Genomic DNA, 14,025 nt, shown 5'->3' on the forward strand with positions numbered 1-14,025 from the left:
ACCCACCGGTGGGTTCTAGGGGTTAAAACTATTTGAGGTTTTATTCTTTATTTTATCTGATTATAATCGCTGAAAAATCTAACTTAAACTAGCAGTAGTTGCTAGCTTAGCCTCTGGGCTTTTCCTTTATTTAAAAATTTTACAGTAGGAAAACTTTTTTAAATTATAAGACTTGATTATCAGAGTTTAGGATTATTTTCCAACAGCAGCACTGTGTCGTCCTAAAGATTAAATTCAGTTAAATATCTATGGCGCCAGTTCACAACACATTTAATCTCAGGGCACTTTACAGTTCACCTGATCCTGAAGAGCTTCCATCCTGTAACTTTTAAATGCATCTCTTCTTTAGCACCTAAAGCCTCAGTCCCCTCATTTAGCTCAGCAGAGGGATGCTAACCGGTCACTCATTTAATTCAGGTGTGTTAAAAATGGTTGCATCAAAAAGTTGCAGGATAGTAGCTCCTGAGGACGGGACGTGATCGCTCCTGATCCAGTTATTTGATTCAAAGTTTTCTAAGGAAAACCAGTTGATTGCATCGACTCATTGACTCTAATCCCTCGCACAGATGTCGTCTCTAGTTTTTAATACAATCTTTTACTTATTTAGTTTTGTTTTATAGCAGAGGGCAAAACTTTATAGTTTTAGTGATGATCTGATTAAATTACCCAGAAAATAATCCCCATTTTTCTGAAGTAAAACCATTTTAAACATCAGCCTCCATGTTTGCTGATCTTATGGTTTCTTTCTTTAATGGAGGATTAAAGCAACTTAAACTGGTTTAACTGATCAAAGGTTAAAGATTTATCAGTTTCTACAGAGTAATCCACTGCTAGCTTCACCAACATGTTGCTACACACTGCCTGTCAGCTGGCTGAACACTAGCTGCTCCACTAAAATCTTAGAGAGGAGGAAATGTTTAGAAAAAGGTCCACGTTGGGATCAGCTTTCCTCTGTAGGAGGAGCAGATTGAACCTGAGCTCAGCTTGCAGAGCAGCTTCATGTTCCTCTGAGCGTTTTGATGCCTCCTACAATCATCCATGATGTTTGCTGCTCTGCAGATGTCAACGAGTGTCTCCTGAACAACGGCGGCTGCTCCCACATCTGCAAAGACATGGTGATCGGCTTCGAATGCGACTGCACGCCTGGACTCCAGCTCATCGACCACAAGACCTGCGGAGGTAGAGTCCTTTCAGGTTCCTCCTATTACATGGGTACCACCCCCCCCCACCCCGACCCGTCTGGGTTTATCAAGTGGGATTAATGTCGGATTTGGTTGATTTGACCTTCAGGAAGGAAATGAGGCCAGAAAGAAGCGGTTCAGTTTAAATCGACATGTTTGTCTGAATAAACTTCTAACAGGGATGGAAACGGGAAGATGGCGGCAGACCAGCTTTTTTTTTTTTTTTCTCTAGTTAAAGGAAGGCGTGTTTTAATGATGCAGGAGAAACTAGCTGTTGCAGCGGAGCATGTGATCGCTTTATTGATAGTTTTATTGATTCTTATGCATCAATAAGTTGACTGAAGCAAAAAGAGTCGATCTCTATGGTTGGAAAAATATCAAACTGCTTCTGATTAATGAGGGATTAGAAGATTAATCCAATTTTTCCATCAAATCACAAATTTATTAAAGTGTTTTTTTTTTTTTTGACTTTTTAACAATTTCCATTTTGTTTTGCTTGATCTAAGGTTCCTCTTTTCTTTTTTTTTTTTTTTTTTGATTCAGTAAATAAACATTAGGATAATATCAAGTTTTAGTCCTTCCCTCTTTCATTAGTAACATTTGAACCACTTTGTTACGGTTTTACAATATTTATTTTAGTTTAAGTGGGTGTTTTTTTTCACCATTTTTGGGGCTGCCATTCAGATATCCCTCCTTTCTTTTTAAACAGTCACACAAGGAGCGTACAATTCTGTGGATAGACCCTTAAAACAATGAACAACAATTATTTTTTCAAAAGGACCCAAAAACAAAAAATAGGCTTCACATTTCTTGTATTTAAGAAGAGAAAAAACTGTAGCCATGAAAGAATTAACACAAACCTCTTCCCCACAAAATTTCCTTTTTTTTCTTCTTCAAGGTAGAAAGGCTCCAACATAAATTGCCTGTGAATAAACAAAAAGAAACCATAAGAACCCATCTGATTAACTGGTTTCTGATCCGTTTATGGTGGTTAGGATTCATCGAATGATCAGAGGAGCTCCATTGACTAAAATACATCTTGGCTTAATGTCCCATATGGTTCTGGGTGGGACGCTGCTGCTAATGAACACTGGGTAACAAGAAGGGAAGAGAACTTTAAACTTTATTAAAAGGAAACTGCATGGACTGAGCTTCCATGTCAGCAGCTGACTTTCAGTAGATCTTTGTTTTGATTGATCACCATGGATACAGGACTTCATTATGTGAAAATAAGAGCGATGTTTAATTTTTTTGAACCATATAATAGTAACATGGCCCTTGCTTGGTCTAGAATAGTTATATTTAAATACAACTTTCCCTTTTCTAATGTAAAAAATTTGTAGTAAAATATTGTCCAAATTAATAAAAATTCACCTGCAGACGTAGTTTGAACTTTTAAATTAAATCGACCAGAAAAGGCCAAGTTAAAACAAAATATCCTGAGGTTTATTTCTGCAAAGCTTTTATTAAATATACTCTCAGCTCTACTCTAGTCTCATCCAACGAGTGTTTGAGCTTCCAGAAAACGTTCTCACTCAGTCTGCAAACAACCTGCTGCACCGGGCCATCTTCCTCACTGCTCCTCTGCCTCATTATACTCCTTTCTGCCTGCCCTCTCTGTGCAAACACTCTGAACAGACGACTCTGTCCAAGTAGGTAGTGATTGATTTCATTCACTATTTTCACATGAGGAATAATCAAATGTGACACGGTACAGATCACCATCATCTCCATGTTTCTCAGACAGAGGTTGAGATTCACGATACAGAGCGTCTCCATTATTACCTTGTTTTCTGAGAACGTTTTAATTCACTCCTCTGGAAATCAAACCAGAATCGAGTCTCAGCTGAAAAATGACCCAACATTAAGCTCAAAATGTACCGGAAACTTCGCATTAATGTGTAGAAAACCCTGAACATTTAAGTCGGAGCTTTAATGGTTTTAGGCGCAATATTTTAAAGAAAAAGTCCAGTCAGCAAGGAATAATCAATGGATCATTTATACCCAAACTAATATGTTTATGATGATTTAATGAATTTGACTTTAATCGGTAAAATAAAAATAAAAAAATGTATGCTATCAGATTTAAATTGTCTGAATTCCTGGTTAAATATCTTAAGGAACATAAATCATGAGGCTATTTGGGATATTTGTGGTGCTGCTCTTGCTGCCGTTCAGTCCCCCCCCTCAATAAGTCGTTTTTCCCCATTCTTTATTTTGCAGACATCAATGAGTGCATGAACCCAGGGATCTGCAGTCAGATCTGCATCAACCTGAAGGGAGGCTATAAGTGTGAATGTCACAACGGATACCAGATGGATCCGACCACCGGCGTCTGCAAGGCCGTTGGTGAGCATCTAGGAAGGAACGCTGCTGCTCTGGACGAAGATGAGCCTTTATGAACCCTTCTCCTTCCTCAGGTAAGGAGCCGTGTCTGATCTTCACCAACCGTCGGGACATCCGCCGTCTGGGTCTGGAGAGGAAGGAGTACACTCAGATTGTAGAGCAGCAGAGAAACGCTGCGGCTTTGGACGCAGACTTCAACCAGCAGACCATTTTCTGGGCTGATCTGGGTCAGAAGGCCATTTACAGGTACAATGAACCTCTAGACCTACACCACACAGATTCTGTGCCTTCATTTGTCCTTTTATTCCCTCTGTAAACTCGTTGAGCAGCAGTCGATACGACCCACAATGAGCGCTGCTGATCTTTTTGGGACGATTCTTGGAGCTGATTTTTCTTTCTGCATTTACCTGATAAAATGATAAATGTTACAAACTTCTCAGTTCAAACAAAAACGAACACTTGGTAACAGATAAAAATGTCATTAAATTAATAATGCTAAGCGGGTTATTCAATGCAATGGTTCCTAAACTTCTATAGCTTGCCCCCAATCACTTTAAACTGTTAAACAAAAGTCACCAGCAGTGAATTATTGACAAGTCGAATCAAATATACGGTCAAAAAAATTTACAAATCCAGAGCTCATCTTTACAAAGAATCTTCCCCGAACCAGAGGCGCCATCTCAGCCTCATTTATACTTTCCTTTAACATTATGTGAATGTATTTAGACGACCCAGTATGTGGGAATCTAACTGGAGTGTGTTTTTGGCCACAGTTGTATACGTGCATGATGGCCAGTGATGGGAGTAACGCCGTTACCTTTTTAAGTAACGCGTAATCTAATTACTTTGACTATAACGCAGTTACCATTGCTGACACCCAGTTACTGCACCTGTGTGAAGTTGGCCCCCCACCTTCTTCAAATCAGACAAAATTGGTGTCAAACGTTTGTGCAGCAAAAAGTGTCGTTTGTTCCGCTATTGTTTTAAAGATATAAAGAAATATTTCTAGAGGTCATCAAAGGTCAGACGAAATGGGTGTCAATTGACTTAACATCTGTTTTTGCTGCACAAACGTAGCTAACTGCCCTTTGATGACCTCTAAAAGATATTATCATTGAAATGATAGCAGTACAAATGAAAATTTTTGCCATACAAAAATATAAAATTTTAAATATAAAATATTTAAAATAAATATATTAAAAATTTTAAAATGCATATCTTAAATTGTATAAATTTTTTGTAATGCTATAATTTTAATTGTTTGTAGAAGCCATCAAAGGTTGACCTTTGACCTCTAGAAATATTTCTTTATATCTTTAAAATGATATATGATGAGGGTTAAGGGGGCGAGAAATGCAAAAGTAACGCAATAGTTACTTTTACTAGTGTAACGGGGGACTTTTATTGCGGAGTTTTTTTTGGGAGAAGTAACGAATTACTTTTTCAAAGTACGTGCCTAACACTGATGATGGCCTTATGTGCATGCAAGGATTCGTGTGGACCTGTGTTCTGAAATCTAAAAAGGAAAAAGTTGTTAATGCCGAAAGTCCCTGGATCTTAAATCTACTTTCTGCCTACTTTGTCTTCTGTGCGTATTACCAATTATGAAAAAAGGCCTTTTTACTGAATCACAAATGACACTTGAATATCATTACCTATGCAAACTAAACTAAAAAGTGAACATATTAAGGTTGATTTGATTCCCATAAATTTGCCTGAAATTTCTGGAATCTTAAACTAAAATTTGGGCTTTTTTTGTCTTTAGGAAAAGTTTGTTTGGGAGCAGGATTGCCTGTATTTGGTTTTCAGTTTGGTCTGTTTCTCCTCAGTACCGTCCTGGACAAGCGAGGAGACGTTGGAATCCACAGGAAAGTGATCGATAACGTCCAAACTCCTCTGGGGATCGCTGTGGACTGGATTTATAAGAACCTGTACTGGTCCGATCTGGGCACCAAAACCATTTCTGTGGCAAACTTCAATGGAACAAAGCGGAAAGTTCTCTTCAACAGCGGCCTCAAAGAACCCGCTTCAGTGGCCGTGGATCCTCTGTCTGGGTGGGTGGGTGGAAACCAGCTTCTGGAGCTCCTGCTTTAAATCATCCATCTGAGCCTTTATCTGTTGGTTCTGCAGGTTCATGTACTGGTCTGACTGGGGGGAGCCCGCCAAGATAGAAAAGTCCGGTCTGAACGGAGTGAACCGGCAGGTTCTGGTGGCAACGGACATCCAGTGGCCGAACGGGATCACGCTTGGTAGGAATGGAGCAACCAGCCGATCTGTAGTCAGGGGGGAGCGGCTATAAAAAGCTTTTCCTCTTCTTCCAGATCTGATCAAAGGCCGGCTGTACTGGGTCGACTCCAAGCTGCACATGCTCTGTAGTGTAGACCTGAACGGGGACAACCGGAACAAGGTGCTGCAGTCTGCAGACTACCTGGCTCACCCCTTTGCCCTCACAGTCTTTGAGGTACGGCTCTGGAGTGTTTGGACTCGCTACGTCCGGATCCATGTGCAAACCGGTCTTTGGCTTCTCACAGAACTCAAGGATCTAATTAAAGTTCATCAGCTAAAGAAGTTTAACTCCTGTTTGGTTCCTTTGGCAGGATCGAGTTTTCTGGACAGACGGTGAAAACAAAGCGATCTACGGCGCCAACAAGTTCTCTGGTTCTGACGTAACGACGCTCGCCAGCAATCTGAACGACCCTCAGGACGTCATCGTGTACCATGAGCTGATCCAGCTGTCGGGTAAGAGTTAGTTATGTTCATTAAAGAAAAACGTTCGCAATAAAACGATCCTTTTCAAAACTACAAAAATATAAAACTAATGTTTACAGGTAGCAGTTTCACACAATCGGCACCTTTATCCAAATAAAGTAATTCCAAACTGTTTTAGTTAAAATTGATCAAGTTTATTCAAGGCAGGCGGCGTTGGACTAACCTGACTCCGCCAGAAACCTTCCGTTGAAGTAATTTTGGGAAGCAACTCATTTTTAAAGTCGTAGGGAAGTCGTATTTAAATGTCAAATCATTCTGGCTTAAACATGCATATAAATGTACTCTTTATCAGACCATATTGTCCCAAAATTTCTATTTCTAAAAATCCTGTGTTAACATCTGTTTTTTTCCGTTATCTTCTGCAGGCCAGTTAGTTATAAATCAGCCTGAACACCTAAATTCGTCCAATCATATATAAACGGTCATCTGTCAATCAAATTTTTAAGGTGCATAACAGAATAGCTTCTGTAGCTCAGAGGGAAATATATTCTAAAGGTTTCATTGCAGCCGTAGCTCCTGATCACCTGCATCCGATGAGCAGAACACTGAGAGCTCAGAGGCCTGTTAATCTGCCTCATGACTTTATTCACATTAATGTCGGCGGAGGAGGGAAAACGCCTAAAAAATGGAGGGAGGAGCTGTTTAACGCCAGAAAACGTGTCAAAGGAGTTCATAGCTTCAGTTGGTTTTCATGCAGGTCTAACCTTTGATTCCTGACTGTTCTACTTCATGTTTTCAGGAACCAACTGGTGCTCAGAGAAAGGGGAGAACGGAGGCTGCAGCTACATGTGTCTCCCTGCTCCGCAGATCAACAAACACTCCCCCAAATACAGCTGTGTGTGTCCTGAAGGCCAGGAGCTGGCTGCCGACGGCCAGCGCTGCAGACCCGGTGAGTTCCTTTAAAACCTCGCGCTCCGTTTAGGGATGCACGATATAATCGGCCCCCTATCGGTATCGGCCTTAAAACTGAATATCTGACATCGGCCACCCCACCGATATTTAACCCGATATTTGATCAGCTTCTGAGTTTCTAAAGTCTAAAAAAAAAAAAAAAAACTACATCTTCTTCTTCCTCAAAAACTTCTTTTTTACAGACTTAAAAACTTCTAAAGACGAGGGAAAAAATATTGATCCATTAAAATATCCCAATATCTTCATATGCTGATATATTGCCATTTAAAAACACCATATCAATCTCTTTTACTAATGAAATATTGCTATATGTCATCGTTATGCTACGAAATCCCCCGAAAATTCACGAAATGTTGCCATATTTTTATATGTTGATATATTGACGCGGTATCGATCTATTTTACTAACAAAATCTCACAAGAATTTGCAAAATATCACGAGAGTTTGTAACAGAACGATGAAATTTCACGAGTCTGAAAGTAAAATAGATCGATACCGCGTTTTTAAAAATCAATTTGATATCAGCATATGAAAATATATTTGAGTATTATTTTTCAAAGTGTCAGAAATGGATAACAAAACTGCTATTTTCAATGACTACTTATTTTTGTCCAGCTTTAACATCGGTATCGATATCGGTCATCGGCTACATGAGTTTTAAAATATCGGATATCGGCCAAAATCCCAATATCGTGCATCCCTACCTCCGTTTCCTTCAGAAGAACGAGCCAGCGGCGCCGGCTGAACCTCAGCAGCCTCTGAGGAGGAGATGAAAACAGAATGGCACAGACGGCCAAAGTCTCAGAAACAACTTTAACAGGACAGAACAAGGATTTCAGCAGGAAAGAAAACGAGCTGCTGCTAAGGCTCCCAGTAGCTATAGAAGCAGAAAGGACCCAAAGTCTTTAAGGCACAACTTAAAATTCATGTCTGCAAAGGTGCAGGATGAAGTAGTTGGCTGATTGTTTGGAGCAATTAGTGCTTCTAGGAATGAAAGGAGAACAGCAGCCCTGCCCTTTCCTCTCCGATGGAAACGCGGTTGCTTAGAGACGCCGTTTGCCGGCTTTGTTTTCCGTCATGGCTGCGGTCCAGCTCCTTTCTCTGCTCCCACAGATTAGCCTTTTCAAACCTAAAGAGGAGTCGGACAGGAACCTGACAGCTGAATCCGCTGCACATACCCGACTAATTGGACTCAAACTTCAGCCGGAGGCTCCAGAACTCGCAGGACGGCGCCCGGCACCGGCGCTCCCGTGAGAGACCGACTCTAGCAAAGGAAACCGTCTGCATCGACGCCATCTTTAATATTTAGAACCTTCGTGATTAACCATCTACAAACAAACATCAATCAGAATCACAGATTCTGATCCTAATTTGATGGATTTTCTGTTAATTTAATAAGGAAACATTTTAGTTTAGCAGAGATCAGATGAATGAAGCATCAGTTTCACCTAAAGATGGTTATTAAATCTGAAATTATATTAAAAGAAATGCTCATTTCTGAAGGTTTTGGGTTTAAATGAAAGCTCAGGGTTTGAGTGCAGCTCGATCTGAGAGGAAGAGACTAAGGATCTGGACTTTGACTAGGCCGAGGTGGGGGTGGGCAACGTATTGATCATAATCCAGATGTTAGAAAAGAGATCAGAGATCAGGCTGCATCGTCTCTGATCCATCAGCAGCTCTTCTGCTTCCTGCAGTGAAAAATTAAAGCCTTTGATTGGAGCTTATGGCGATGCAGATGATGGATCCTCAGGCTCCCATCATTCCCTGATGGCTGACTGGTCCCCAGTCTGAGCTGGACCGGTCCACTAGAGGTTTATAAACCAGCTTCCTTCCCAGTAAAGCTGTAATCAGCAGCTCTGCAGGCCGTTCTGCCTTTTTACAACCTTTTTAAAGCAGCAGAGACATTTTCTCAGTCGAGATCTTTAATTGGTTTCATTTAATCTGGACTTTATTCCTCGTCTCATTTAAGTGACTCTTCTTAAAGCAACCTTTTCTTTTTATTCTTTCCTGTTTCCTTTCTATTTGTCCTTCCTTCCTAATGTCTTCATGTTCTTCCATTGTCTCCTTTGTTTCTCGTACATTACTGGCCTTTTTTATCTTCTACCTTTAGTCTTACTCTTTATTTTATTCTTCCTCCACCCTTTCTCATCAGGCTTCCTTGTTATAGATCATTTAAATGTTTAAATTATCTCTGCAATAGGTGAGGCATACGTGGAGGAACTATAGGACAGATCTGGGAGTCCTGGAGTTTAAAACCTTCTGTCTGAAAGTCTGGGCGTCTCTGAGGTTCATCCAGCTTCTATTTGTCCCATCTCTATGGCCGCCGGTCCTTCTCTCTGGGCTGAAGCAAAGCCGCGGCTGTCAGAGTCCGTCTGCGGACTAATTGGGCCGTTTCCAGGACGCCTCGTTGCTCTTTGCTCCGACACATCCAGCCCATTTTCCAGCTGCCTCAGTCGGACCCGGCGGGAACCGTGGTGCTTTGTGAGGCGCGGCTCCTAGCGCCTCTAATCTCGTTAGTGAGACAAAGTGAACAGAGGCGCTCCTCCATTCAGAGCTGGACTGAAAGCTGCAGACTGTTTCTCTGTTGAAGGCCGTCTTTAGAGACGGCGGGGATCCTAGAAGTTCAGGTTTGAAACTGTTTCTCTCTGTAAGGAGATTGATCCTCCAGAAAAACTTTATTTCTCCTCAGAGCTTCACATCCAGATGCTGATACGGGATAATCTGCCTTTGATGATGAAGATGATGAAGCTTTTTGCAGATTCTAGGACCGACACATCAGTTTATTTTAATCATTTAACCTAAAGGCGGTTGAGGGCTGGATGATTTTTACTAAAAAGCTATTTTATGTAGATTTTCCTCCGTTTGCCTCCAGAGTTTCATTGTTTTCATGACTCAGGAGTTCGTCTCAGCAGGACTTTACTGTAATTATTCCTACTTGGTCAGGATCTGTTCCATAGCTGCTAATGTTTCCTTCTGTGTGACAAAAAAATTACTTTAGAGCCAAGAGTACGACAGACAGACTGCAGCTTTTTATGGGCGACAATTTGCTTAAAGAGGCACTGATCTGATAAACTATCAAATATTTGCTCAGACATGAACTAATTAAAGGAGAAGCGGCGTTCTGTCAGACCAGCATACCTATAACTGATAGTACCGTTAGTTTTGCATGAAAAATAGACTTTAAACGCTCTAAACAGGTGTGTGTATCCCTTTAGTCATGTACAAAAACAATTTAAGGTCAAATCATTATACGCTTTAAAAAATACTAAAAAAGTGTGTTTTTTTTTGTACATGACTGAAGGGATACACGCCTGTTTAGCGTTTAAAGACCATTTTTCCTGCAAAACTAAAGGGATAAACTGGAATTGACTATGGGTCAGCTGGTCGGACAGAACAGCAGACTACTGGTCAGGGCATAGAGCTTGGAATCTAGAGGTTCAACTCCCACTGCCACAGACACTGAGCAAAACCCTGAACCCCACACTGCTCCCCTGGTGCTGCACAATGGCAGCCCACTGCTCCCCGAGGGGAGGGGTTAAATGCAGAGGGTTAATTCCACGGCTTCTGACGGTGTAATGACAATAAAAATAAATTAAAATAACTGAAAATAGGGTTACTGGATCATATATCAGATAGACTCTGATCCAGTCATTTCCTTTATATCTTAAGGTTTCAGTGATCTAGTAACTTTAGCTGCAGCACAGCAGCTTCTGATTTTAAAGTTTGTCCAGCCGGATGCTTTCATTCGCATGGCGGCGTCTGCGGTTCATCGTCAGCGATTCTCTCGGTCGACGTAATGAAACCAAACGGACTGAATCTGCCTAATTTTATTTATTTTGGTCAATTGCAACTTTTGCAAATACTTTGAGTTAACATTTGAAACTTGGAAAAGCTTTTATTGCACAATTTAAATGGAAACGGAAAAGAATCGTTTAAGGTTTTATTTTAAATTTTATTTACTGCTGTAAATCATTTAGACTTTTTAACAAATGACAGGATTGAGTCTTTGTTAGGACTCAAGTATTTTGCAAATTGATTAATCTGTAAAATATTTCTATTAATCAGACAGGCTACTTAAAGATGTTAAGAATAAGAATAATATATTTCTTACAAAGTGAAACTAAAAGTTTTCCACTTGTTCTGGATTATAGAGGAGATTGAAAGGTGACATTTTTTTTTTTTTTATATTCAAAATTTTATATAATTTTTTTGCAATTTTGATATAATTCCTGCTGAGTCGCTCTGTAAGCTAAAGGCATGTTTTACGGTCTCCAGTGAGCCTAAATAGGTCGATTATTTCACTAATCGATTAATCAGATAGTTTCAGCTCTAGTTCTTGTACCAGTTGTCATGGTAACGTCTGCATTTTGAGTTTCTTAGGAATCGGATCTTATTTCTAGCCTAACCTTAGCGCAGTGTGACGTCACCGCAGTGATGAACGCTGTCGGATCCATAAGGTTCTGGTTTCCAGTCCACCTCAGAGCCTCATGTTCTCCACTGGAAGCGTCTTCATGTGGCAGCAGGGCTTTCAAACGTAGCAGACCTCAGTCTGACTCTATGTTGCCTTGAAGCAGGATTATGATCAGTTTGGTAAAAGCAAAGCAGCTGACCTCAGGTTAACCAGCTCTCTCTACAGAGAACCTGTTTCTACCCGATGCTTAAAGTTGTGCCTCTTCTTGTGGCAGAGTCTTCCTCCAAAGGTCCCTCAGAGGATGGTAGCAAAGCGCTAACGCAGCCGCCTAAAGGTAAAACCGTTCACCGCCGCCCCTCTGCTCACCCGGCCTCCTGTAGGGCTTTATGTTACCTCTACCTTCAGAGAGTTTTCACTAACTAACCCGCTAACTAATCCGTTTGTTGCTTCTCCCTAAAATCCCTCCTCCTTCTGCTGCTTCAGTGTCCATCAGATGTCCTCCAGATGCCTGAAACGGTTTATTAATCTGCATCTGATCAGATCTAAAGATGGTTGAATGGAATCAATGAATCATTTATCAGACGTTTGCTTTGGATCATTTCAGCCTGGAAGCCTTTAAATGACTTAAACATCCTGAATGCTTCGTTTTTCTCTCCTAATCCTTTTAAAGACGTTAATCCCTGCTGGATTTTAATCTGAACCTCCACCAACGTACGCAGAGTCTCCATGTGAGAAAGAATCATCATAGGAAATGGTTTAAAATGTGTCTGACCTAATCCAGCGGCTCAGGATCACCATCTAGTGGTAGAGGGGAGTAAGTGCAGGTGTTGATATCTTGGGCATAAATCTTCCTTTGAACTCTGCTTGTTTGCCGTTTCAGTAAGTCTAATTTTTCCCATTTTCATGAGATCATCCCTAAATGTTTGGGTGTGATTAGTTTTTTAATCAGGGGAGCAAAGATTGGTTGAAAGCAGATGGTTTTCTACCAAAGGGTTGAAGTTTGAGGGTTTCTGAAAGGTTCTGGAATGAATCTTTGTCATTAGATCAGGTTTCTCTTTCCTTCATGACGGCGCTGAAAGGATCCGTTTAATGACTGCTGTTTTTGTTTAAAGGCTTTTCTTTCATTTAAATGATAAAATAACACGATTCCAAAATAAATGCACCATTTCAAACAAATGATTGGATAAAGATGGACTGATGTCAGCCAGCAGGTATGCAGCGCCGCTCGATCATCAGAAATGTCTGCCTAGACCTGAAAAGCTTTTGGTCTAGTCAAAGTAACGACCTGATGCTGTGCTTCTCGAGGGGTTTTTGGTGGGAAGATTGGATAAATGCAGAAAATCTTTTATTTTAACGCCTCTATAGGGCAGTTAGCATTTTTGATCACCTGCTTCCCCCTTACAAATGGAGTCCACTTCCCTCAGTGAGGTCTAGAAGCACAAGATCTATATCCAGCCATTCAGCAAATATCCTGCTACATAGCTACAAGTTGAAAGAAAAAAGTTAAGAAGTCAAAGTAAAAAGCTAATTGAAAAGTTAATGAGCCTAGTTAAAAAAAAAAAAAATTTAGGTTTATAAACTAAAATATCTAAGTGCCAGTATCGTTATTAATGCCTCTGTTATGTTGGACCAAATAAAATGTTTCTTTCACTTCTTATAGAAGGATTTTTTGTTATTTTTCTTAATATATTTGAGCAAGTTGGCAGTTATTAAATTTATATTTTTTCTATTAAAATATTCATATTTGTTTTAATGTTACAAAGGTAATAAAGTCTTGTTCTGGATTCCAATAACACTGTTGGCTTGAAATTTGGATTTTCCAAGTATTTCACTAAGTGCCCTATGAAGGGTTAAGCTTCCTTTTAAGGTATTTACTGTAAATGTATCTTAAATTTTAATTGTTTAGTCACCAGCCTAGTTTTCAGTAGGAACGTCTGATGGTTTGTAATCAGAGTATTTCTGTGCTGCTGGCTTCCTGTGAATCAAACTGTTCAGATTGTCAGGATGAAGGTCGTTCAGATGATCTTTAACGTAAACCTGGTTTGATGTTTCTTGTTTTGCTGCAGACGCTCTGCAGGAGAGATTTTAGCGATCGTCCACCTAAAGTAAATGTTAATCAGTCCAGAAAGTTTTAGTTCAAGCAGCAGATTTCATCACTTCCTCTTCTGTAGTTAAAATTCACATAATTTAACTAATAAACAGTGTTTAAAGGAAAAGTCCGGTCAGCGAGGAATAATCAACGAATCATTATTTATACCTGAAACTAATACGATCATGGTGATTTAATGAATTTAGTATTAAAAAGTAAAAAAAAATAAATAAATTTTTCGTGGCTATCTGAGTCTGGGAGCGGCCATTTTTTCCCAAATATAGTAGCCCCTCCCTCCTGCCATCTTCCAGCAGTGA

General features: G+C 40.2%; 1 protein-coding gene across 1 annotated transcript in view; it reads left to right on the forward strand.

The window, feature by feature from the left end:
- The window catches only part of vldlr (very low density lipoprotein receptor), a 47,824-nt gene that overhangs the window by 28,948 nt on the left and 4,851 nt on the right, over window positions 1-14,025 (forward strand). Inside the window, exons 9-17 of the mRNA XM_015391077.1 lie at window positions 1,060-1,179; window positions 3,405-3,530; window positions 3,602-3,773; window positions 5,357-5,581; window positions 5,658-5,776; window positions 5,849-5,988; window positions 6,125-6,266; window positions 7,036-7,185; window positions 11,894-11,953. Of these exons, the coding sequence (XP_015246563.1) occupies window positions 1,060-1,179; window positions 3,405-3,530; window positions 3,602-3,773; window positions 5,357-5,581; window positions 5,658-5,776; window positions 5,849-5,988; window positions 6,125-6,266; window positions 7,036-7,185; window positions 11,894-11,953 (1,254 nt within the window). The remainder of the gene's footprint in view (window positions 1-1,059; window positions 1,180-3,404; window positions 3,531-3,601; window positions 3,774-5,356; window positions 5,582-5,657; window positions 5,777-5,848; window positions 5,989-6,124; window positions 6,267-7,035; window positions 7,186-11,893; window positions 11,954-14,025) is intronic.

This window comes from Cyprinodon variegatus, unplaced genomic scaffold (genome assembly GCF_000732505.1).
Source record: "Cyprinodon variegatus isolate N-32 unplaced genomic scaffold, C_variegatus-1.0 Scaffold524, whole genome shotgun sequence".
Classification (NCBI taxonomy): domain Eukaryota; kingdom Metazoa; phylum Chordata; class Actinopteri; order Cyprinodontiformes; family Cyprinodontidae; genus Cyprinodon; species Cyprinodon variegatus.